General features: G+C 35.4%; 1 protein-coding gene across 1 annotated transcript in view; it reads left to right on the top strand.

Moving 5' to 3' along the window:
* The window catches only part of RASEF (RAS and EF-hand domain containing), a 39287-nt gene extending 13814 nt beyond the window's left edge, over positions 1–25473 (top strand). Inside the window, exons 3-17 of the mRNA XM_032214492.1 lie at positions 662–752; positions 4850–4945; positions 5807–5884; positions 7180–7295; positions 7381–7449; positions 9777–9861; positions 10448–10539; positions 12608–12842; positions 13427–13564; positions 16700–16847; positions 18039–18120; positions 18586–18700; positions 20063–20182; positions 20622–20698; positions 25070–25473. Coding sequence (XP_032070383.1) covers positions 662–752; positions 4850–4945; positions 5807–5884; positions 7180–7295; positions 7381–7449; positions 9777–9861; positions 10448–10539; positions 12608–12842; positions 13427–13564; positions 16700–16847; positions 18039–18120; positions 18586–18700; positions 20063–20182; positions 20622–20698; positions 25070–25178 — 1651 coding nt within the window. The 3' untranslated portion in view covers positions 25179–25473. The remainder of the gene's footprint in view (positions 1–661; positions 753–4849; positions 4946–5806; positions 5885–7179; positions 7296–7380; positions 7450–9776; positions 9862–10447; positions 10540–12607; positions 12843–13426; positions 13565–16699; positions 16848–18038; positions 18121–18585; positions 18701–20062; positions 20183–20621; positions 20699–25069) is intronic.
* The last annotated feature ends 1053 nt before the right edge of the window (positions 25474–26526 follow it).

The raw sequence follows: 26526 nt of genomic DNA, 5'->3' as shown, positions 1-26526 counted from the left end.
TCATTAAGTGTTGTACCTTATAATTCTTGATGAATGTTTCTTGTCTTTTTATGTACACTGAGAGCATATGCACCAAAGACAAATTCCTTGTGTGTCCAATTACACTTGGCCAATATAATTCTATCCTACCCTACCCTACCCTACCCTATCCTATCCTATTTGGACTATGTTTCTTTTCTATATCTTGTTTAAATTTTGGTTTATTGGTGTGTCCTAGTGAATTAGGCTATAAGGAGAAATAAGATAGACTGTATAATCTGTAATATATGTATTAAATTGTAATCTTTGGTCATGGTATATGGTATGTAATAATTCATTTACGTCCACATCTGTTTCACCCAGACAGATTTAGCATCTAAGGTCAGACCTTTCCGCAGATACTGTAATTTGCTTATTGCTGTGAGAAATAGAAAAACTTCTGTTCAGAGTTATATGGATACAATTGATACCTATAGTTCAGTGTTTATGATTGCTCAATACTGAAAATCTTTGAAATAATTGGGTATGAAAGGCAATTTACTTTTAGCTATATAATGTCACATTAGCTACAGGGAAGGTGCATCAGTTAATTAAAGCTGGGAATATAGTCTGTTCTCCTGGTTTGAAACATATTGCCCCAATTATTTTTAAGGTTGTTTTATGTCAATATTCACTTTTATAGAGCACAAGATAAAGCAGCCATGCAGCTTGGTGAACTAGAAGAAGAGATGGAGCAGCGCATACAGGCTACAGAACATAAAGTCAAGAAGGAGGTGATTAATTAATGCTTGCAATGCTAATGACTTAAAAGGGTTGCTTCCCTTAACAAAATAAGTAAAATAATTCCAAATTTTGTGCTTCAGATTTGATGTATGGATTATTTCTCTGCATTATTTTCCTCTTTAGTTTGCCTCTAATGTAAAACAGTACAGCCAGCACTTCTATCTCTTTCCTAATCCAGCTTTTTATGCAAAAAAGAAAGAGTTGGGGAAGAGGGAAAGATGCCCATGGTAGCTTACAGCAGGCTAGTAATTTGAAGTAATTTGTTATGGCAGACTAAGTTGTAATGTAAGCGTCTGTTATGTTGAAGATGAAGAGCCATTATATAGGGTTCTGGAAACTGGATAATACAGATCTGTGGATTTTTTCTCCTTCCAGGTACGTAATATATGGAAGAAATGTGAATTCGTAACAATTGGTTACATCCTAGTTCTTATAGATCATGTGCAAATAGAGATACTTGGAAATGGTCTAATAGATACAGCCCTGTTTCTCTTCCTCCTCTTCATTCAACAATATCCTTAATTTCTATTTATTTATGGGTCTCTGGTTTCTTTGATATAAATTTTGATAATTAAATCTAGGGAGTAATTAGAAGGAAGAAAACTGTATTCTGCATATTATTATACAATTGAAGTTACAAATAGTTCTAACCAGAAATTTAGATCCCTTATCTTAGAATATGGTAAAATAGGGAAAAAGGTGCTGACGTCGCAACGGCACAACGTGCGATCTTCGTGCTCTGAGATCGCAGTCGATATTTCTGCTGCTGGACGGTCCATTCGGACCTAAACAGTCCCGTAGAGACACCTTCTGCTGATCTCAGGAATACAGCAAAGTCCTGAAAGATCCAGCAATAGCCTTTTTTTCCGGCGACAGAAATGCAGCTAATGAAGCTGTTGAAGTTGGGACAGCTCTGGAATGGGAAGAAAGTGTGTCAAATTGGTGAGGAAATTTTATTATTAGAAAAAGAGACTACCCAAAAATATTAAGTTAAATTAAAATTGAAGATAGAAGACTGTAAGTAGTGAAATTAATCTACATTAAACTTAGTGTGTTATCCTGTTTCTAATTTTTTTTTCATGGATGGAATTTTTGCAGAGACTCCCTATTTTTTAAACTGAATGGATTAATTTTTCTTCTTTTTTCACTTTTGCTTATGATTAGATAAAATTTTCCTTCTGTTTTTATAATGCTTGATTGGATTGTTTTTGATCTCCATTTAAGGGTTTTTTTCTTTCTTAAGCTTAGAATATAAAGAAGATAATAAGGATTATAAAGAAGGTTGTAACAACAGGAGGAAAAGCAGTTACACTGCCACTTAGAGGCTGGAGGCTGGATATATTGTTTTTCTTTCTTTCTCTTTGATCACTTGAGATTCAAGATTCGTTCAGTTTGTTTACTGACAGTGATAGAAGAGCACAAGTTGTTTATACAGGTGCTTTTTGTGAGTTTTATAGTGGCAGTAACTGCAAAATTGGAAGAATGGCGCAGCAGGAAAAAGAAATTGTAACATTGCAAATGATTATGTTTCAAATTCAAAATCTATTAGTCGTGACAGAGAATTGAATAGAGATTGGAGAATATGGACTACGAAACAGAAAAATTTGATGTTTATCAAATGAAGAATGTAGAGGACAGAGTTCAAAAAATGGAAGAAAAAAATGAGCAAAGAGATAAGAAAACTGGATACTGACAACAAAGTGAGCATGGTTGGTAATAGCAAGAGCAGAATATGGAAAGGGGAGATAGATGGATTGGAATTCTATCCCAGACTTCAAAGCACAGAAGAAGAAAAGAGAGAAAAATTGACAGAGATAAGGAAAGAAATCTTGACAGAAGCACCAGTGATAACCAAAGATAAGCTGATGGAAAGAGCAGATGTTGGGTTTCGAGCTTTTATGAGACACAAAAGGAACAACATGGTGCGAAGAGAAGTTCATACAAGATTTATTAAGAAAGTAACTAGAATATTAATGCTACAAATGGCAAGAGATATAAGACTGCACTATTACTGAAAATATACAGGTTGATGCAATGAAAATATATAATAAAAACTAAGCTAAATTTAGTTTACTAGTAGTATGTATAAAATGTATAAAGTGACAATAGCTATAGTTAATGATTAATAATGATAATAATACATAGATATATTAGTTTGACAATATGAAATTTTATATAAACAACACATAAAGAATATGAGAGGAGGTTTTAAAGCTTTATCTAGAATATGTAATAAAGAGATATTGCGATTGGATGATTCTAGGATGATTTAATAGAATGTTATCATATAATCCTATTCTAGATTTTGAATATTATATATAAAAGGATGTTAAAACAATTATAGTCAAATTAAGGTTGAAATATAATAATCATGATATACATGAATATATGTGAATTTAAAATATGCGATTTGATATGAAAAGCAGGTGATGACTATGGAAGAGATGCATGGAAATACTGTAACCAACTGACACACTTTCTACAATTTGTAATGGAAGATGGTTTTTTTTATTTTTATGTTTGCTTGTCTTTGTTCAAAAATAAATAAAAATTGTTTATATAAAAAAAAAGAATATGGTAAAATAATTACACACACTAACTACCGAAAATGCCTGTAGTTTTTGCTCAGTGATATCCTAGAACATCTCTCTATTCTTCAAAGATTTCTTTCACAGAATTTCTGGTTGTCAGATTATTACTTCATTCTTACAGGTTTACTAATGTGATTGCATTCCTATAATAACTACTTAGTATACTGAAGGAGCCATAAATAGTGGGCTTTTAGGTCTTGTGGATAAGAAATCTGATCACGGTGTTGTTAAAACTCTGAAAACTGCTTTTTTTAGTTAGAAGAACCAAGATGTTAATGTAGATTAAAGCAGTATTATTGAGATTTTTCTTCTCCAAATCAGAACGAGGGGCGGGGCAGAGAAGTCTGCAGGTGAAATAAATTGTGGAACAAATTGACAAAAACCATATTGTACTGATATGATGAAAGCCCTTCTTCTTTTGTACATATAACATTGTATGCATGCCCCAAGGTGGTGGAGCTTGTGATAAAATGCTGTTTTTGTCATTTTGACAAGTGTGGGAAGCTTCTGTGGACAGTGTCATTTATTCCCCCAAACAATTAATATATGAAAATTACAGGAGGAAAAATGAAGCCAAAAATCTGGGTTTAGTTTTGAGTATTTGCCCTATCTCTCAAAATAAGGAAGAGATTCTAATAGGATTCACAAGCTACCCTAAATTATATTACGGTTTTAAATTATTTCTGAAGTAAAGTTAGCAAAATATGGTTTATATTGTATAAGCCAAGCTCAGTATCTTGTATGAACCAAGCTAATTAAATAAATTCTAGTTAAACCTATTTATGTGGCTGTTGATAACTAATAGCAATGGTATACAATAGTTATAATTTTGGCTCTGATTGTAAATTGCTTATGAAGTATCCCTGAGTTTCAAAAATATTGTTTTTTTCCTGTGAATGAGGAGAACTTAATTTTAGAGAAGGGAAAACAAACTGTTGCAAGTATTGTATGTGCAATGGACATTTATGACTTTACTAAGGAATAGGTTTGTATTTGATGAACCAATAACAAAGTGTAAATGGTTATTTTCTGTATATTAATTGCCATCTAAATATAAGAGCAGCCTATAATAATGTAGTTTGCTTATCATTCTTGAAATTCTGCTTATCTTACTCTGTTCTTCACAAATGTTCTGTTAAAAAGAAAGACGCCTCAAATGTAAATGCAAGATTATTGCTGTGATATTTACTTTGTGGGATAGTTCTGAACCATACGTTTTATTAGCAGATAGCTTTTACCGAAGCAAGTATGACTTGCGACACAGTCAAATAATGCTTTTTGTGCTAATAATTAAGGTAGAATATGTGCTTTGTGTTTATTTTTAGGTGATATGAAACATGTACTATAGCAAATCCTTGTGCATGTCTTGTCATATATGAATGCTTTAAAATTGGCTAAATAGTTTTGACTGTATAATTAGAACAGATATGTGTTCTGCTGATTAGAACTGCTTATGTCTGCCATTTTTAATTTAACAAATGTGTAAAATGTTTCAGGAGAAGCGTAAAACAGAAGAGGCTTTGAATGATCTCAAGCGTCAATATGAAACAGAAGTGGGAGATCTCCAAGTAACAATAAAAAAATTAAAAATGGTATGTACAAACTTAATATGTGGTGAAGAGTGCACGGCTAAATAGATTCAGGCCAGATTCTCTGTAAATGTTCTGCTATCTTTGAAGCAATTAAGCAGACAAGAAGAAGTAACTTTCATCTTATTGAGAAATGAACTTTCACATATTTTAATCCCTGAGATAATAGAACAAAGCGATGCTTCCATAAAAACAAAGGAATTGTGTTGTGCCATTACTATTTAGTTATTTCAAAAAGTGAGAGGTTAGCTTTGTTGTATTTGGGAGTAAATCTGCTCATTGAAGCCTTGGGTTACTTTCTGCAGTTCCATGTCTAAATAACCACAAATAAGTGTTAGTTGACCTTAATGAGTCTTTTTCCAGTCACATGCTTTTTGATTACTCGCTTCCTAATAATAACAATATTTGACAATTATGTTTTTGAATTATCAAAGCACCTATTAAATCTAAATGGACTTTGGTCAGTTTGAAAGTAAGCCTTAAATGAGTAAGAATTCCTTTTGTTGACAGATTGGGAAACCTTTCTGTGAATTGAAGATTAGTTAATTCTTAGCTTTCCAGTTATTATTTTAAGTTTTCAGTTATCATTATGCAATAGTTCTTCGTTCTTCAGTTATTCATTGCTACACACCATAAATTATTTGTATTGATGATAATAGCTCAGGAAGTTAATGATTAGTTTAATATTGCAATAGTGATTGAAGTTATTAAATTAATAAAACTAGTTTGCTAGTTTTAAAAGCTGCCCTCAAATAACCTATACAGAAAACAGTTCTAGAGGATATTTTAAAAATTCTTTTGCATTGTAGTGAGGCAGTCAAAGAAATTTTCTTATAACTTTTACATTTTCTTTATTGTTTACAGCTTGAGGAACAATCTAAACACATTAATCAAAAAGAAGATTTGGCAGTATTAAAAAGAAGGATACATGATCTTACCTTGGTATGAGTTTCTTAAAGTTTCTTCATTTAGCCTATCAGTCTCAACATAATTAGTATTTTCATTGCCTCTCTTGGCTTGGTGAAATTTGACATTTTCTTGAACTGTCAGCATGTTCAAATGAACGAATAGAATTTTAGGGAGAGAGAAAAAAAACAGATTTTTCCTGGTATATGGTGTGTTTAACTCAAGAGTCACCAACCTTTTGTACCTCAGGGACCACTAAATTCATAATTTGAAATCCAGCGAACCACTAATATGATCTCCCTAATGATCGGCTGGGTGGCCGTGACTAATTTGATATCACTCACATTGAGGGGTGCCTCACCAGCCTCTACTTGCCCGTCCCCTGCCAGCCACTCCTCGCCACCCTGCGTGGGCTCCTTAGGGCCCCAATAGGAAGCAGTTGTTGGAGCTAAGCAGCCACCACGAGAAAGAGTTGGCAAAACAGCTCAGTTCAAATTGGATCCGACCGAGGAGAAGGCTCAGTAGAAGCACCTCACTGAGGACTACAAGCATAGATTTTCCAAGCAGAGGGAAGACCTGTGGGAGTGCAAGGCCAGGTACTGGTGCCTGGAGGCTCAGCGGGCTGAGATAGTCAGCCAGTTCCAGGCCATGGTGCAGTACCACTGGAACAAGGTCCTCCAGCTCTTTGCCACCAGCAGCACTTCCCTCTGGCCAAAGCCCCACACCACGTGGCTGAAGCAGACCTGAAGTTGGAGTTTCTGACCCTCTCTGACCCACACAAAAAGACCCCGAAGGTGGAGCAACACAAATATTCATTGCACATATCCGTTCCAGGGGGGCGTAGTTTGAGGACCCCTAATTTAGTACAATATAAAAAATGAAAATATTTTTTCTGCAGACCACCAAAATTTTCTCATGAACCACCTGTGGTTCACAGACCAACAATTGGTGACCGCTCCATATATTAACAGCTAGTTAGTGGGTAGGTGGCGTGTGTAACAAAATACCGACATGTTTTTCTACTGGTGGAGGAGTGAGATGGAATTTCTATAGTTCTGTGTCCTTGTGCATATCATGAATAATTATTCTAGGAAGTTTTGAAAAGCTACAAACAGAGTTTGGGGGGAAAGAGGTTGGGTACAAATGGGAAACCAGTGCAGAAATAATTAATCCCTTAATTTTAAACTGGTGACTGTTCAAGTAGTTCACAGCTTGGTGAAATAATTTATTAAAGTAGCTGTTCAAAGAATCCTAAAATGTGTTTAATTTCATGAATCATTATTGCATGAATTACTATTTTTGAATGTTTTCTTTTTAAAATTTGTTTTTAGGAAAACCAGAAACTTAAAAAAGATCTTATGGAAGCACAGACAAATATAGCTTTCCTTCAGAGTGAATTAGATGCTTTAAAAAGTGATATTGCAGATCAAAGTTTGAATTCAGAAAGGTAACGAAATATCTCTAGAGGTATATAGTAAGTTGTTGTTGGTAAAAAAACCAAACTAATTCCCCCTAAACTATTCTCTTTGCAGAGATCTAGACATGATCAGAGAGTACACTGAAGACAGAGATAGCTTGGAGAGGCAGATAGCAATATTACAGTAAGCTGCTAAATAATTCTGTTTTTAAAATGTTTTCATTTATAATTTTTGATATTCAGAAGTTAGGATCTCCAATGGGGAAAAGAACAGCTCTCTCTCTTTTTTTGTGACAAAGAAGTTCTCTCTTTTTGGGGGAAAGGTGTCTCCAGTTCCCTGATTTATATTTTAATCAGCCTGTCTGGTAGATAAAACATAGTCACTGTATTAAGCTACATTTGATATTATAGGAAACTTTCTTCAGAAATAAAATTTAATCATTTTTATTTATTTTTAATTTTTATACCTCTCTTGACCAAAGTCTATAAATCTTACAGGTTTTTATGTCACTAAATTCTAGTCCATTGCATTTTATTTATCTATTTGTATGTTCCTTTCCAAAAGGACATATTTATTTAAAACATTTATTTAGCTGCCATTTTCATATCAACATTGGGCAGATTTCAATCAAAATTTAAAACAACATATTAAGCCATGTTAAAACTATCAAACTAAACAATTAAATAGTGGTTATTATATTATATGTAGCATCTTAATATTACTTTGACATTGGACCAAAGCACCTGAAAATACAGTATAACAACATAATATCTCATGCTTATTTAATTACTAACACCTGGTTAAATGTGGGTAAAATGAACTAGAGGAATTGAACTGATCTGCAGTAAAATAGATAAGTTCAAATTGAATAATTCTATCTCAGAAGTAAGGTAATTATTGGACACTTTGCTCCAAGAACAAATGACTGCTAAGGTGGCCAAGTAGAATCAGCCTTCTCCATATAAGCTTTGAAATAACCCCGTTGGAAGAATATATTTGGACCATACTCTGTGGTCTTTGTGGTGACTTATAAGCACTGGATGTTATTGCAGTTGTGTATTCCTTTGAAGAAATGCTTTGCATTGTGAAATCAGCCTGTTGTGACTCATTAAAGCACCCACATTAGTTTCTTATTGCACAGAGACTTCTTCTTCTGTAACTGCAATCTTGGACAAAGCTGCTTTAGTGAGGCAGGTACATTAGGGCCCCACACATTCCAAAACATTCCTCAAAATTTCAATCTTGAGCATTGCAGAGGCCTAATATTTATTATAGAAATAAATGCCATTTTTTGTTTTCTTACTGTATACTGAATTTCATGGAAGCATTCTGAGAAGCTTTTGCTCTTTTTCAAAGTTTTATCTTAATCACTTTGCTGTGATATGGTAGCATTTAGATTTCAAAGTATTTGGTTTTAAACATGGGAGAACAGTAAAAAGTGGGCTCCCCACTTTCATCTGGTGTGTAAAATAATACAATCAGTTCTGCTGCTTCAAAGTTCTTTAACTTTCTACAAGTTGAGACTTACGCACAGACAAAAAACAAAACTTAGTTGCAGCAGACTGCTCAAAGTTATCACGAAATTGTTTTACTACCTTGTGCATTTTTAACAATTTGATAATTATGCCATTTTTTCCTAATCTGATGCCATCTAGATCTGAATTCAACTCCCATCACATGTCAAACTTTCTATGTGAAAGTACATGTAATCTAAGATACATGGAGGATTTCAGAATCAGGGAGGATGATGCAAAGGGGCTTGACGGTGTTTAAAATGAAAATTCTCATCTTTTTTGTAGTACCTTATATATGCCCAGTACTTTGATTTCTCTTCCTGTTAATTTGCATTGGGGCCTCGTGAACTTTCAGATTGGCAAAAGGGCAGTGGAGTAGGGAATGAAAAACCAGCAGTTCCTTGGCCCTTCTCAAATGAGCAAACATGGAGTCTTTGTAATTATAGGAGCAATTATTTCTTTTTCCTGTTTTGGGGTTAGTGATACCCATACATATGATAACCATTAGGGTTGTATTAACATTGAAAGAGAGCCATTTTGGTATAGTGGTTAATGCATCAACTGCAAACAGAGAGAGAGAGTTTTAGCCCTGCTTTAGGTAAAAAGTTGTGTTGCCTTGGGTTTCTCTCTCACTCTCACTCTGCTCCAAGAAACATGCAATGTTTCAAAATGCTTTCAAACTTTTACCAAGAAAACTATAGGCACTTGTCCAGGCAGTTGCCAGGAGTCAAAACTGACTCAAAGATACACACATAGGAGATATACACATCAAGGATGCACACATAAAACTGACTCAAATATACAAACATAGACAGACAGAAAGGCATTTATCAAACTATTTATTGAATCATTCTGCCATTTTCCCAACCTTTATGAAAGGCACATGGAACCCCTTTCATTCTCTTATTTTTGTTGCATGTCTTAACACCAACTTAAACTGCAATTGCTAGGGTTGACTTCTTGTAAGGCAATTTCCCCCCTCTGTCTTCATTTTAGATCAGCTAACAGGAAACTACATGACAGTAATGATGGCTTAAGAAGTGCATTAGAGAACAGTTTGAGTATATACAACAGATCACTGGTAGGTTTGTTCATTGCATATTCAACCTGTAATTAATTATATGTTAATTAGTAGATTGCTTTTTTTTTCTTTTGAGCATTTCAATAAAAACACGTTGGAGTCACTGAAATATAATAAATCTGTATTTCTGTCAAAACAATCCTATGCTTTTTAAAATGGAAATAAGCCCTGTGTATTTAATGGGGTATAAATGTACATACTTTGATAGGTTAATTCTATTTAGAAAAAAAATCCCACTGAATTATTTAGAATTATATCTTGAGAAAAAGTTTTGGTTATTGAATCTAATATTGTTTATTTTATAATTTTGTATTTTTTTCTATTATTAAAGTAGGTAGCATGAATGTATAAAATTATTATTTTTATTTCATAAGGCAAATTATTTTTGGGAAAACATTATACCAAGAGGATGCTTCATTTATCTCTTCTCCCTCCCCAATTAGGCACATAATGATTGAATATGTTTTTGTTTTGAATTTTCCAAAAGTGAAATACCTGTAATGTTTTGGTAAATAAGGAGATGATCTTAAACTAACTTTTTCCAGGTTATCTCAAAACTTTCTAATTCATGTGTCTTATTTTTCAGCGTCTAACAAATATTTCCCCTGGAAACACAATGTCCAGAAGCAGTCCCAAATGTGGTCGTGGCCATTCTCCCCAAAATCCACAATATGACAGGTAGAATTGATTTGTCTTTAAAAATCATACAGTTTGAGAAACTGGATATATATGTGTTAAGTAATATTCTAAAGACGGAGTCAAGCAGTTTTCTACCTTTTAAATTAATTTCTTTTTTTTAGAGTTTCATGATAAGGTTGGACTCATTCTGAGGTTCAATCTCTGACAACCCAAGACAGGGTTGAAATAATGAGCATAGAATAACAGGGTTGGAAGGGACCCTGGAAGTCTTCTAGCCATGGGCAGGTGATCCTATATCATTCAGAACAAAATAGCTGTCCAGGTCTCTTCTTGAAAACCTCCATTGTTGGAGCACCCACAACTTCGGAGGCAAGCAGTTCCATTGATTAATTATTTTCATTTGATAAAAGCTTTATTTCATTATTGCTGTGCATGATTAAACAATGGGGTATCCCTGAGCAAATTCTTGAGTCTCCAGTTCTTATTTTCAATACAAGGATTGATCTGAGTTCATGACATTTCCATCTCTGGTTGTTTCTTTATCTCAAGAAGCTGATAGGTTTGGAAAGTTATTTTGGATCAGTCAGCAGTCTGTCTCTTCCTTATTCTGTACTATCCAGATAGGAGCCAATTGGTATCACTAATCTTTCATAAAACAATTACAGTTATTAGAAGTTGAAGGACAGAGTGCTGTTAGTCTGAGGTATCCAAAAATCCAAAAGGAGTCTGGTACCACCTTTTTAGACCAACAGGCAGCACAGTAGAATGATTGCATTGACGTAGGATTTAAATTAGGGTGAGATGGACTGGAGAGAAAAAGAGAGTATTTGAGTACTGACAACCAATAGTGTCTTCTTGTCAGTCTTTTAGTAGATTCTTTGGGGAATCAATCTGGATCTATAGATTTGTTTGTTGATCTTGTTGTGTGGGTAATTGTGTCTTTGGAATACATAATTTAATTCCATCAGTTTTGCGTCTCTGTCAAGAACAAATGTGGTGTAAAACCTAGCTATAGATGATACAGTTGGTGGTGTCCTCAAGAAGCAAGTAAACTAGAAACAAGTAGATACTCATGGCAATCTGTAGGTTTCCTATAGTGTAGAGGTGTCCAGCCTTGGCAACCTTAAGAATTCTCCAGCCAACATGCCCACAAGTCTTAAAGTTGCCAAGATTGAGCACACCTTGTTATATATGTATAACATAATGTTTATGGTAACTTTAATATACAACATTGGTTGCCTACCCAATGCTGCTCTCTAGTGGAATCAAATGATTATCTAACAAGGGACATGATTGTTGGGAACAGCTATATTGGATTTTGACCCTGAGAGATTTTCATGAATTAAAGTTAATACTTCTCATTCATTAATAATTTTGAATGGGAGCCTAGCATTTTTACCCTCTAGAATAATTTTGTAAATTTAAGACTAGGTATTATGTATATCACCCAAGTTAAGATAATTTGAAGAAATACAATTTTTTTTTCAGTTTTCAGAACAGAGTTTCTCTAGCATGCTTTTTGGAAAAAAAATGCTTTAAGAGATGTGTGCCCTGTTCTATGTCAACTACAAAATTTGAAGGACTTTAAACCATTTTTTCTTAAATTCTGTTTCTTAAATTTGAATGCTGAGAAATTGGGCTATAAATACTTTAATGAAATAAGCATATAAAAAACAAACTATGCCTTTAGTGCTTTACTGTTGTATTTTATTTTAATGTTTTAGAACTGTACCTCAAGAGACGTTTAACTACGATTAGTCTTTGAAGTTATTCAGACTATTCTAGTGTAATGGAACAGGATAACAACACTTATATATCTCTTAATTACAACTTCTATTTTAACAGTAGTATGTAGGTCCGCTCTCCCTGACTTAACATAACAGTATAATTATTCATATCCTCTGTATATTTCCCCATGTGAAATATAATTGACTAAATGTCTAGAGGATCAGAGCTCACTTCCTCACCATAGCAGGAATCCCTGGGAGGTAGGCTCGGTTGAAAGAGTGACTGTTGCAAAGGCTAAGTTTTCGTGGCTGAATGTGGGTTTGAACCTTACCCTTTGCATTGCCATTCCAAAAATTATTTCTCCTTATGTACCCATCAGGCTGTCTCATTCATCCTATGTGGATGAAGAGTATGACTCCCTCGCACTTTGTGATCCAATGCAGAGGATAAACTGTGAAGTTGACAGCTTGCCTGAAAGCTGCTTTGATAGCGGCTTGTCTACATTAAGAGATTCCAATGAATATGATTCAGAAGTAGAATCCAAGCATCAAAGAACATCTGAGAGAACACAGTGCCTGCAGGAAAGCTTCCCGGGTGATGCTTCTGACACAGACGTAAGCTACAGAGCATGTTAACCATACTTTTTAAAATGTTCAGATTGGTGTTTAAAAGCAGAATCATCTCCTGCTTGTCAGAGAGTGAACTGGAACCTCATCTGAGATGGAAATACGTGTGAGTTTAAATATGAAAAGGAATTGCAGGTTTTTACGTTTAATGTGGTTAATTGACCACATTATTATTTCTGTGGTTACTCTTGACAGAGTTTTGGGGGGAAAGTGCATTCTTGTTTATGTATTCATTGCATCCCATCCTGTAGAATAGTGTTTCTCAACCTTGGTGACTTTAAGTCCTATGGACTTCAACTCCCAGAATTCCCCAGACAGCTACAGGAAAGAGACTGTCTAGAATTTTAATAGATGGAATGGAACAGTGGAAGAATTTACTCCAGTTCTCCAAGGGGAATCTGTAAATGTTACCCATACAAATGGAAAAAGAAATCTTGTATGACATGTATCAACTGAGAGTCAAATTGGATTATGGCAGTAGATTGATCTCTCTCTCTTACCCTCCCTCCCTCCCTTTCATTATCAATAGTGTTTTCCAAGGCAGATTAGTTACACATCTTTCTTTTATTCAGGTCCCAGAGATACGAGACGAAGAAGTATACAGTCCTGATGATGTAAATACAGTATTGTGTTGGAAGCCCGACCAATCAGTCAGTCGAAGCAGTTCTGGAGTTTCAACAAGGAAACACATCCCTGCATTCTCTCCACAGGTATCAAAAACAGAGTGCCATGTTTACTCTTTAAACCACGATGTCTGAGATTGAAAGGGCACCCTTCAGAACAACTAAAACATAAGTGGATTCAGTGCATCCTTGACATTTTTAAACTTGGATTCTTTGTTCCCTTCCTGTGTGCCATTTCATTTTTTCACCCATCTTTTTACTGTCAAAAGGTATTTTCCATATGGCATGAAGGAGTAGCTGATGGATATCTGAGGCTTTTTTTGCAGAGAAGAACTAATCATATTATTCTTTTGATGACAAATTATCCTAAGGTGTATTTTATTGAATAAATAACTAAAACTAGGTTCATAGTACAATGCATTGTCAGAACCAAACAAGCTTGGGTTAGAATAAACATCCGATACTATGGATGCTAATTCAGATGCAAGCTTCACTGATTTTATTAGCTATCCGATTATTATTTACAAAGCTCAGTGAAATCTTCAGAAAGAATGTCCCAACATCTTGTCTTGTTGTTATGTAACTGAGTTTTATCTTTGAAAGTCTTTTATAAATTTATAACGTAAACTTAAAACTTAAACCAAATGAAAAAAGTCTTCCAGTGATTTTAAAGCACGTTATGCTAATATAAAAATGTACTTTATGACATTTTTATAATGCATTATAGACATAAAACACTTTTTTTCAAAGAATTTTTTATTTATTTTTTATTCTCACATATTATTTTAAGTATACAGTCACATAATTGTGACGTAAAACATTTTTTAACATCATTTTTATTGAAAGAAAAATTTACACAGGGTGAAAAAAATAGTAACTTAAAAAGAAAAAAATCAAAAATTGAAAAATGAAAAATGATGTAAAATAAGTGAGGAATCACAAAAGACAAACAAAAAACGGTATCCAAAGAAGTGACTTCTGATCTTCTTTGCAGCATTTGTAGTCTGGTCACCTTTTCTTCTTTTATAAATTGCCTATCTCGGTTTCTCCCAGAAAAACCTCATTTTTAATAAGTAAATCCAGAAATCACCAGACATAAAAAACATAAACTACTTTAAAATCTGTCAGAGGTTCACTAGGCCAATCTTCCCTGCCTGCTATCCTCTAAAAGTGTTGGAGGAATAGAGAATCTATATCTCTCAGAGTTCTGACAAACTTTCTCACACTTCATCCCTGTGCTCAACAGTAAATTATAGATCTCCAGACACTTAATCCTTAGTTCAGTTTCTCAGTTTGACTTGGCAGAAAACTCGCAAACACAGCTTGGCTAGATTAGAGAATTTACTGCGGACGAAAACAAAGCATCATATGTAACAAGTTGATTGCTCATTGCAGTGCAAAGATCTCAGGGAGTTTTATATTTTCTCAAGGCTTTAAATTCTGGCTGCTTGTTCTCACCCTTTTGAATTAAGGGGTCTTTTGTGTGTTGTTTGGTGACTTTGAGAGTTTGTAATATGCTTGCATACGGCTCATCTTCAGTCTGGGAATCCCTAATTCACATTTGCTAACTGCGTCCTTTATATTCTTGGCCAAAACAAATGTAAAGGGAACCATACTGGGAAGGTTTATTAACTCTACTGTCTCATTACTGATAGCCACGGAGATAACCCTTTTTGTTCCAAAGTTTCTGCTTATTTGTATTAATACCATAAGAAGTACAGAAATACAAAAGAAAATATTAGGAAAGATAAGAGAGAGTGGGAAAAGAAAAAAAAAGACGTTGATTTCCAACTTCCTTTGGTCTTGTAGAATAAAATAATAACATCAAACCTCAACTTTTTTATTTTTATATAATAGTATAAACTACCCATTTCTATAACAAAACCCAAAGTCAAAGTTTCATTCCCCACCCCCACCCCCTGAGCACAAAGTCCAGAAGCAGCTTCCAAGTAGAAACAAAAGTAGTATTTTTGTCTTTAATCAAAGCAGTCGGTTTAGCCATCTCTGCTAACTCCAGCAACTTCTGCAGACATCAGATGACTCTTCATATAAACAAGATATGAAAACATCAGTTCATTGGCCTTCAGGATTACCAACTATCAGTCCCTCCATTTAAAGGCAGTTATGTTTTGTGGTATTAAATTTCGCATTATGCGGAGCAGAAATACATAATTTTTATATTATTACTAAATCAAGGTTATTGGATATCTGGGCACTTTTATCTTTTATAAATTATTAGGAAGTATACTTTTGAACTTATACAAGCTCAGCATCTCTTTCAGTAAGACATCTTTTTTTCAGAGTTTTTCTGTTTTAATGACACTGTAGTTTATTAAAGCAGCTACATCTTTAAGTGAGCCTTAAAAGAACCGAGTCACTTGCCTGGAAAAATGTGATAGCTGCTTTAATAAGTAGAGCATTAACGTGGGTTAAACAAATCTTTCCTTAAATAATGTTCAAAATATGTATACCCCTAATGAATCTCATGAAAGAAAAAAAGAAATTCTAATTTTCTCACCTGTTAATTTCTGTATGAAGGACTGTCATGCTACTACTATTTGAAAGGCTTTGATTGACAAGCAAGGCCTTGCATCCTTCAGTTATTTTTTTGATAATTTTAGTTAAGTGGGAAGCTGTATAGTTTTCAGTATTCTGAATTGTACTGTACTAATGGAAAGCATTGCAATATTGACATTGCAATATTTGGGTTCTCATTTTCACTCCCATCCCAATGATGTCTGATGAAATATTTTCATTATGCTAGTCTTCAGTGATGAAGATGATTGTCATATCTAGAATTATCACCATAACCAACTAAGTGTGTGTAGGTATACTGTGTTTCCCCGAAAATAAAACAGGGTCTTATTTTCTTTTGACTCCCGAAAACGTGGCCTTATTTTTGGAGAGGTCTTATTATTTTTGAGGTGCACGAGGCAGCGAGCATGGTCACCTCATGGCTGCTGCTGTGTTGCAATATTTTCAGGGAGAGCTTATTTTTTTGGGAGGGCTTATTTTAGTGTATGCGTTCAAAAGCCCGATTGGGTTTATTATCTGTGCAGGTCTTATTTTCCGGGAAACAGGGTAGATACACATGCTATTTGTTGCTCCAGTGTTCCAGGCTTAGCGCTGACAGTCTAACATATGTTTTAAAAATAAGATTGCTGAATCAAAGCTTAGTATTATTTTAATGTTGTCAATATGGTTACATGTTTGCTATGTTAGGTTGATTCTATACACAGCAATTCAAGATACCCCAGCTCAGACAAGGCCTACAAGATAGTTCTTGCCGGGGATGCAGCTGTTGGAAAATCTAGCTTTCTTATGAGGCTTTGCAAAAATGAATTTCGAGGGAATACCAGTGCAACTCTGGGTATGTTTTTTTATATTTTCTGTTTCTAGGGCACCCATAACTGCTTGAGCTAATAGATGAGCTTTGAAGATATTTTTTCTCTCAAAATATAGAGATCATGTTTTGATTATAACATTGACTTTCAATCACCTCTACATTTGACTTTTTCCAGGGTCCATAAGACATCTTATATGACTTTGTCCTGACTTATCTCAAAACTTCTGTTGAAGTTAAAAGGGAAACGGGGAACAGTCAGTAAAGTGGCAGAGAGATGGAGATTTTGACACTATATTACTTTGATACAAAATCTGAGAATTTCCTGAGAGAACAATTAAACACCCCAGTGTAGTAATCAGCTGGAACAGTGATGGATTTTAATTTGTTGGAGTTTTCAGTGCAGGTTAAATATTCACTTGTTGGGATTGATTTACTGGATTCCTGCACTGAGCAGCAGATTAGACTAACTGTCCTGTAGAATGTAGACAATGTTGAAGTGGGCTGTTGTAGAATTATAAAATTTAAAGATCAACAGAAAAGAATCCAAAATAACAGGACAAGCAACTGCTAAAGGAAATCCCTCGAATGTCAGGTCCGCAGCATGACCCCTCTACTCGCATGCTTATTGCCAGACAATTTATTTCCTTCTGCCCCCCCACCCCACTTCAAGCTACAATAACTAGCAGCCTGGGTTTAGCCTTCTTCAAAAACCTAAATGCACATGAAAATGAAATGTTGAGATCTTCAGCTCAAAGATCTAAAAGATGCTGCCAAAGGGGTATTCTCATTTGCAGTTGTCCTTTTAGTGCCAACATTGTCAGGACAGTAACTTTATTGAGCTCCAAACCTCAGAAGCTGATGGGGAAATGTCATCTGTTAAAAGCAGAGTCAAAGACTTGATTCTGTGAGGGGGAAGTTATTTCTCATATTTGGAAGTGGACAAAATACCCAGATGGTACAGCGCAGTTTTCTATTTTATTATATCTTTTTATCATCCTAGACGTTTGGCTTGACAACCAGAAGGTTGGCAGTTCAAGATCTAAGCACTGTGTGAGGGGTGAGCTCCCATTCTTGCCCCAGAATTCTCAGTAATCTCACTTATTTAACTCTGGTTATATTTTTAGGTTTAATCCTATAGATAAATTCTAGATTCTTAACCTTCATTGAATTAAAGGATGGCTATGCAGTGCATTAAAGGATGTTATTTATTTTAAGGTGTTGACTTCCAAATGAAGAGACTCATTGTTGATGGAGAACCTACGGTGCTACAGCTTTGGGATACTGCTGGTCAAGAGAGGTTAGTTAAATTTATCTGATTTTATTTGAAATAAAAGATCTGTATTAGGAAATTATGTCCTGTAAGTTAGTGATATTAGAATCTCCATAACAATGTCAGGAAACCTAGTACATTTTGGAGAGTTAAGGAAAATGGCTTTATGCAAATGCCCTAACAATGATAAGGCATTTTACTCTGGAACAATTACAGGACAGCTGGTATTGATACCTGATCTTGGAAAAAAGTGGCCCATTGGTCTCTTAAGGCACTGGTTCTTTAAAGTTCAACTAATCCTAAATTGCCACTATATTACTAGTACCAACTTAAAGGTTATATAATGCAGCCTTTACTATCTTAATTTCTTCCCTGCTATCTTTATGGATCAGATGTTTGATTTTAATCTACTGAACTTAACCTGCTCTATAGACTAAGGGGGGAAAAGTGGGATAGAAGAACTACAGCAAATTTTTAACTTTTTTTTAAAAGGTTCCGAAGTATTGCTAAGTCTTACTTCAGAAGAGCAGATGGAGTGCTTCTACTATATGATGTTACCTGTGAGAAAAGCTTTCTTAATGTACGAGAATGGGTGGATATGATATCGGTAAGGATGTTTGGATCTTACAAGACTTTTTAAGGAAACCTGTGTTTGAAATGTTATTAATGGTTGAGATGATTCAGATTCAGTGTGTTGCCGTACAGGTAGTCCTTGACTTACAGCAGTTCATTTAATGACCATTCAAAGTTACAACTGAACTGAAATATGTGACTTAAGACTGTTTTTGACAGTTATAACCGTTGCAGCATCCCCATAGTCATGTGACCAAAATTTGGATTGAACTTGGCAACTGATTCATATACTATATTGCCAAAAGTATTTGCTCACAACTGCTTCTGATTATATGGAAGGGTGAGCGAATACTTTTGGCAATATAGTGTATTTATGATGGCTGCAGTGTCCCAAGGCCATATGGTCACTTTTTTGCAACCTTCTGACCACCAAAGTCAATGGGGTGTCACTAACTTAATAACTGGAGGGATTCATTTAGCAACTGTGGCAAGAAAGATCGTAAAATGGAGCATAATTCACTTAACAAATGTTTCATTTGGCAACAGAAATTGTGGGCTCCATTGTGGTTGTAAGTCAAGAACTACCTGTACGAAGTATGAGGTCAACTCCATCCCCAAATGTTTTCTGGAAGTCCCTCAAGACCTGGCTATGTCATCAGGACTGGGGGTGTCTTGTGTATTTTTATGCTTAAAAAAACTTTTAATAGGATGTTTTTTACACGCTTATTATTTTATATTTTGTTGTTGTTTACAGCCTAGAGTCTCCTCTTGTGAGATGGGCAACATATACATTTAACTAATAAATATATATTAATATATAAGATATAGTAACACAACCGTTTTTTTATTTAAGCTAATTGAAAGCGAGGTGAAACTCATAATAATAATATTTTTTTTGGATGCATTAGACCCTTGATGTGTGCCACAGGTGGCATGCAAGCCCTCTCTGTGGGTATGTGAGCTGTCACTCAGCTCTATTGCACATGCACGAGTGCCTCCACTGGCCAGCAGTTTTTTAGGTCTCTGCCATGAATGCGGGAGGTGCACGTGCATGTGCAGGACGGGGGGTTGCGTGCACATGTGATGGGGGTGGGGGAAGCACAGGGGGCAGTACCCCTCTGCGCCCCATTTTTGGTCCCAGGAAGCTTCAGGGAGGCCTGCTAGCCCAAAACGGGATGCGGGGATGGTGTTCGTGTACACAAGTGCAGGGGGGAGCGGGGGGAGGTTGCATGCACATTACATTATGGGTGTGGGCACGCGGGCATGCTCTGTCGTGTGCACACACTTTTGGCACGCAAGGACAAAAAGGTTAGCCATCACTGCATTAGACTGTTAAAAATCTGTATTTTGGATTTTACATCAGAAGCCCCAGCATTAAAAGTTCTACTCATTTTAGGATGCCACACATGAAAATATCCCAATCATGATGGTGGGAAACAAATCAGATCTTCGTCAGACAGCTTCTGAAGAAGGACTGACATGCGTACCTCTCAGCTATGGAGAAAAATTGGCCATGGTAAGAATGATGGAGGCAATAGCTTGCAAAAATAAAAAAGATAATATTGAAAATAGAATCACATATTGAAATGGAAGTTTGAACTGTTAGAAGTTGAATCCTTGAGGTTCAGGCAATGTATAAGAGCTTGATTTTTTTTAAAATTGATACTGATATTGTAGTTTAGTGAGTGTTAGAAAACATTTGAAAAGTAACAGCTATTTCATGCAGTATTTCAATCCTTTGGCACTTCTAGAAATTTTGGACATCGACTTCTACAATTTTCAGCCTGCATAATAGCTGGAGATGATAGAAGTTGATGTCGAGAACATTTGGAAGGTATCCTATTGAACAAAAGCAATTAGTTATTTTATGTTCAGTTTTGTCTTTTAATCTTTTTTTGAATTGAATTTCCATAAAGGTAATTAATATGTTTTCTGAATTTTTTTTAACCTTCTAGGCTTACAGTGCACTATTCTGTGAAACAAGTGCTAAAGACGGCTCTAATATTGTCGAGGCAGTGCTTCATCTTGCTCGGTACGTTCAGAGGCCATATATCCAAGCTTTTTAAAAAGTCATGTTTGTTCAATGCCACTCATTTTTTTAAATGTACATTTAGTGCTCTGTGCAAACTGGAATAGATGCAACGAATAGCTTGGCATCTGTACAGTTGGGTTTTTGTCCTTAGTTTCAAGAACAATTCCAGCTTTTCAGGGGCCATCAAAGGCTGTTCTTGGTGAATTTCACAGCATCAATGACCTTCTCACTGGTACTAAGTATCTTGTTCCATTTCCTCATTCAGGAGAAAGGCCTTTGCTCTCTTCCTTCAGGTTTAATTCTGAAGGATCAGATAAGACTACCAGAAGCTGTTCCCTTGCGCAATTAACTTTATGAAGTAAAAGTGGTTTAGTGGATCACTGCTGTTAGTGAATCCAATTAGGTATGAGGAAAGCTGCATCTCAAGAACATTATTTCCTGGGGCTAAGTATAAGAGCTGTTAGCATTTAGACCAGGCAAAGCATCCACTCCAATGACTACTGGCAAATCTCAATTATTTCAGATTTTGCAGAGACCATTAAATATTTTAGGCCGATAAGTATGCATAGTATACGCAACCCCATGTATTGCCACGTTGTACTTCCCCAAAATATATGTGCATTGAATATATTTGCTCATTGCATATGAAGAACAGTGTATATGTTTTCATATAGATTGCAATGTAAAATTGGCTTGTTAGCAGAATCTTCATAAACTATAAAATATCAAAATAGTTTTAAAAAATAAGTTTAGGATTACACATTTAACATCTACCGGTAGATACTGTGGAGAATAGATACCTTCTCACAGCAACCATGGTATGAAATAATGTCCCCATTATTTTAACAAATTCCTCCCTCCATTGTTTGTGTTCCTGTCTGCTACACGGAAAGATCTGCAGGGTTATGGTGATGATCCATATAACAAGCTGTTTTCATTATTGTAGCTTTTATCTGGGACCAATTAAATGAGAATTCTGGGATTTAAGTCTTAGTTTGGGCTGTTCCAAAAAATGCCCAATTTTGATAGTCTACTTCTAAATTCTATAATGTGTTCTCCAGTCTTACTGTGTAATCAAAACTGTTGATATATTTCATTGTAACTTAGACAAGAGTGCTTCATTATTAAACTGGTATGGGTTAATAAGCCTTTTGATAATGCATTTATAAATGGTCAGCAAATAGCTATCTTTTACCATGTCTAAATCTACATGAATTCCTGGCTTATCTGGGTTATTATAATGACATGGCTCTTGAAATGAAGATCCTGGAATGTCTGAAATCACATTTTTTTAATAGCAAGATTAAGAGTAGCATTTGATTGTAGCTTTCTGTTCAGTTGTTTTTCCTGATACCATGCAAATACATTGGATTGTAGAAATAGGCCCTTCTGCTTATTCATTTAGAATACAGAGAAATCTCTTAGCTATCATTGGCAACAGATACAGGTGAAACTCGAAAAATTAGAATATCGTGCAAAAGTTCATTTATTTCAGTAATGCAATTTAAAAGGTGAAACTAATGTATGAGATAGAGTCATTACATGCAAAGCAAGATAGTTCAAGCCGCGATTTGTCATAATTGTGATGGTTATGGCTTACAGCTAATGAAAACCCCAAATCCACAATCTCAGAAAATTAGAATATTGTGAAAAGATGCAATATTCTAGGCTCAAAGTGTCCCACTCCAATCAGCTAATTAAGCCATAACACCTGCAAAAGGTTCCTGAGCCTTTAAATGGTCTCCCAGTCTGGTTCAGTAGGAATCACAATCATGGGAAAGACTGCTGACCTGACAGAAAACCATCATTGCCACTCTCCATAAGGAGGGAAAGCCTCAAAAGGTAATTGCAAAAGAAATTGGATGTTCCCAAAGTGCTCTATCAAAAAAGTTATGTGGAAGGGAAAAGTGTGGAAGAAAGTGTGGAAGAAAAAGGTGCACAAGGAGCAGGGATGACCGCAGCCTGGAGAGGATTGTCAGGAAAAGGCCATTCAAAAGTGTTGGGGACTTTCACAAGGAGTGGACTGAGGCTGGAGTCAGTGCATCAAGAGCCACCACACACAGACGGATCCTGGACATGGGCTTCAAATGTCGTATTCCTCTTGTAAAGTTGCTCCTGAACAACAAACAGCATCAGAAGTGTCTTACCTGGGCTAAAGAAAAACAGACCTGGTCTGTTCCTCAGTGGTCCTAAGTCCTCTCAGTTCTGATGAGAGCAACTTTTGCATCTCATTTGGAAACCAAGGATCCAGAGTATGGAGGAAGAATGGAGAGGGACACACTGCAAGATGCTTGAAGTCCAGTATGAAGTTTCCAAAGTCTGTGTTGATTTGGGAAGCCATGTCATCTGCTGGTGTTGATCCACTGTGTTTCATTAAATCCAGGGTCAACACAGCCGTCTACCAGGAGATTTTGGAGCACTTCATGCTTCCTTCCGCAGACGAGCTGTATGGGGATGCTAACTTCATTTTCCAGCAGGACTTGGCACCTGCCCACACTGTCAAAAGCACCAAAACCTGGTTCAATGACCATGGGATTACTGTGCTTGATTGGCCAGCAAACTCACCTGACCTGAACCCCATAGAGAATCTATGGGGCATTGCCAAGAGGAAGATGAGAGACATGAGACCGAACAATGCAGAAGAGCTGAAGGCTGCTATTGAAGCATCCTGGTCTTCCATAACAGCTCAGCAGTGCCACAGGCTGATAGTTTCCATGCCACGTCGCATTGAGGCAGTAATTGCTGCAAAAGGGGCCCAAAGCAAGTACTGAGTACATATGCATGCTTATACTTTTCAGAGGTCCGATATTGTTCTATGTACAATTCTTGTTTTATTGATTGCATATAATATTCTAATTTTCTGAGATTGTGGATTTGGGGTTTTCATGAGCTGAAAGCCATAATCATCACAATTATGACGCATCACAGCTTGAACTATCTTGCTTTGCATGTAATGAGTCTATCTCATATATTAGTTTCACCTTTTAAGTTGCATTACTGAAATAAATGAACTTTTGCACGATATTCTAATTTTTTGAGTTTCACCTCTGCTGTACAGTTTCACCTGAAACACCAGTTTAAAATTAATTGTTGCTGTGTGATAATAGTCATTTCCTGGATTTTTTAGGCACTTTATTAAATGGCAGTCAAGTTAGAGTAGAGATTGCAAGGGAGTAAGTACAATACAACTGTAGAATCTCCCAAATAGTACACAATAGGCTTTTAAAATTTAACTTTAGGACAAAGACAATTATTTCTGAAATGAAATACAGGTAGTCCTCGAGATACAGTGGTTCATTGAAGTCACATGATCAAATTCAGACGCTTGGCAACTGACATATTTATGACAATACACACACCCACGCACACACCCACACACACCACCACCATTATATATATATATATATATATATATATATATATATATATATATATATATATATATATATATATATATTATCTATTAGATTTTTTACAACCCCTGGTAAGCCCCAATTATGGGAGGAAGCTAACTGCTTCCATCATCTGTCCTTCGGCTTGTCACAAGAGTCCATCACGATAGAAACCCAAATAAAATAAAAAAACATATATATATACATATATATAACAAAGGCAACAGTAAAAATATTGGGTTTCTGTCTGGATGGACTCTTGTGACGAGCCTAATGACAGAGAGTGGAAGTGTGACCTTCCTCCCACACTTGGGCATACCAGGGGTTGTGACTTTAAGTATATATATATATATACATATACATACATATATATATATATATATATATATATATATATATATATATATATATATATATATATATATATATATATATACACACATATATACATATATACATATATACATACATATATATATATATATATAAATAAAATATAGAAGATGGAGGCAATGTTCTCGGCATGTGTCTTTAAAAAAGAAAGCATGCCTGAAGCCTTATTGTTGCTAGTACTAATTTATTATTCAAATTACAATCCATAGGCAACCTTCCTTCCACAGTTCCCATTTATTTTAGAACACTCTGTAGATGATAATTTGGATTTTCTGTGTGGAGTGTGTCCAAAGGAGTAAAAATATGCTAAAATGGAATGTGTCATAATAGCCCAAGACTGGAGTTCATTATGTAAACACATCTTCTTGACAATACGTCTTCTCCTATGTTTGCCATTAAACTAAGCACTGTAAATAGCATTAATTCACATGATATTTATTCATGTTCGGTGTACACAGTGAAAGCAAACTGTATCAATATGCAATATTCATGAACCTTTACTCTTATTCAGCAAATGCTCACAATAAAGCAGGATAATTTCCTTTTGAAAATGCTTTGACTGATCAAACAAACTATTGTTTTTCAGTGAAGTGCGAAAAAGAAGCGATAGCAAAGATGATGATAAAACAGTCACTAAGCTGGCTGGGACATCACTAAAAAAGTCTTCACTCACCAAAAACTGCTGCAGGGTATAAGAAACAACTCCTTGGCCTCAAAGAAACAGACTTCTGTGGCAATGGAAGAGGGGGAAAAATGAAAAACATAGGTTGTTCTGATGATCAACAGAAGGAAAGATGGAACTAACTTTTCAGCTCTGAGGCCCATAAGAGTCTTTAAGCAAAATTGAGAAATGCTGCTTATTGACTGAACCAAGCCAAAAAGAATAAAATTCTTAGTTCATCAGTGGAATCATTCATTTGTGCATTAAGATAATTCCATCTCAAATCAGCTGTGCCTTCATAACCCAATATGTTTGGATGAAACTGGATTCCTCCCAAAATCTTAACACTGTATATAAATAAATATTAGCTTTTTTTTTTTTTTTAAAAAGGGAGTATCCAGTCCATTCTCTGCCTTGCATCGTGAAGATATTTGTGATTCTTCATCACTAATTTTAATGTTTTTGAAGGATTTTCCGAAGCAATCAACTGTTCCATACCGTGCAGCTTTCGAGAGCCTAGAAAAAGTAGTGATGACTTGGGAATTGAACCTGTATTGGGAGAAAAATACAACTATCTAGAACTATCTAGAAAAAATGTACCTCTTACGCTGAATGTATAAAACACAGATGGCTTCCTCATCTGTCAAGTGCCATCCTGGAATTTGGGCACTATAACTGGATGCTCTTTTGAAATATAAGAAGTTGAAGTCCCTGCAATTCTGAAGAATGCTACGCGGAGAGTGGCTGATAAAATTTAGTGGATTTAATAGATAACCTAGAGAATATTCTACTTGTAAATATTGTTGCATGGCTATACAATTTCAGACAACCTAGCAAAGCAGAAAGAAAGCTGACCTACACATTTTTTCCCTGAAGTTTTAATTTTATGTAGACTAAAGATGCAAATGATATTTCTTCATGGATTGTCAGAATTTGGAACCACAAGATACTTCGTAACTAAGGGTTCTAACCAGGACCTGCATACTCAGTGCATAGTGGATTTATAATGATCACACTTTTCTTGTCCACATGTTGTAATTTAATGTTTCATTCTTCCTCTTCTTGGATTAAAAGGAACAAAAGACTGCAAACTGTATTGTGATTATGCCTTGGCGATAAGCGGAAATGAGACCTGAGATTGTAGTCATTACCTTCCCTTCTCCCCAGAATAGTAAGCTGCTCTCTGAAACTGTTTGCTACCGTTTTTGTACTTTGATGTCAAGAAGAAGGACTCAAAATTTGTGAAAGTTGATCAAAAGCCTCATTCTTGCTCTGGGTCTGAATTAAACAAGAAAGCAACAAGGCCTCACTGAAGAAAATACCAGAAAGCAAGTTCTCTATATAAATAATTATCAAAACCAGAAAGGATCCCCAAATCTCCA

The sequence above is a fragment of the Thamnophis elegans genome, chromosome 3 (genome assembly GCF_009769535.1).
Source record: "Thamnophis elegans isolate rThaEle1 chromosome 3, rThaEle1.pri, whole genome shotgun sequence".
NCBI lineage: Eukaryota > Metazoa > Chordata > Lepidosauria > Squamata > Colubridae > Thamnophis > Thamnophis elegans.
Note: the sequence above shows the minus strand (reverse complement) of the source record. Positions and strands in the feature narration are given on the sequence as shown.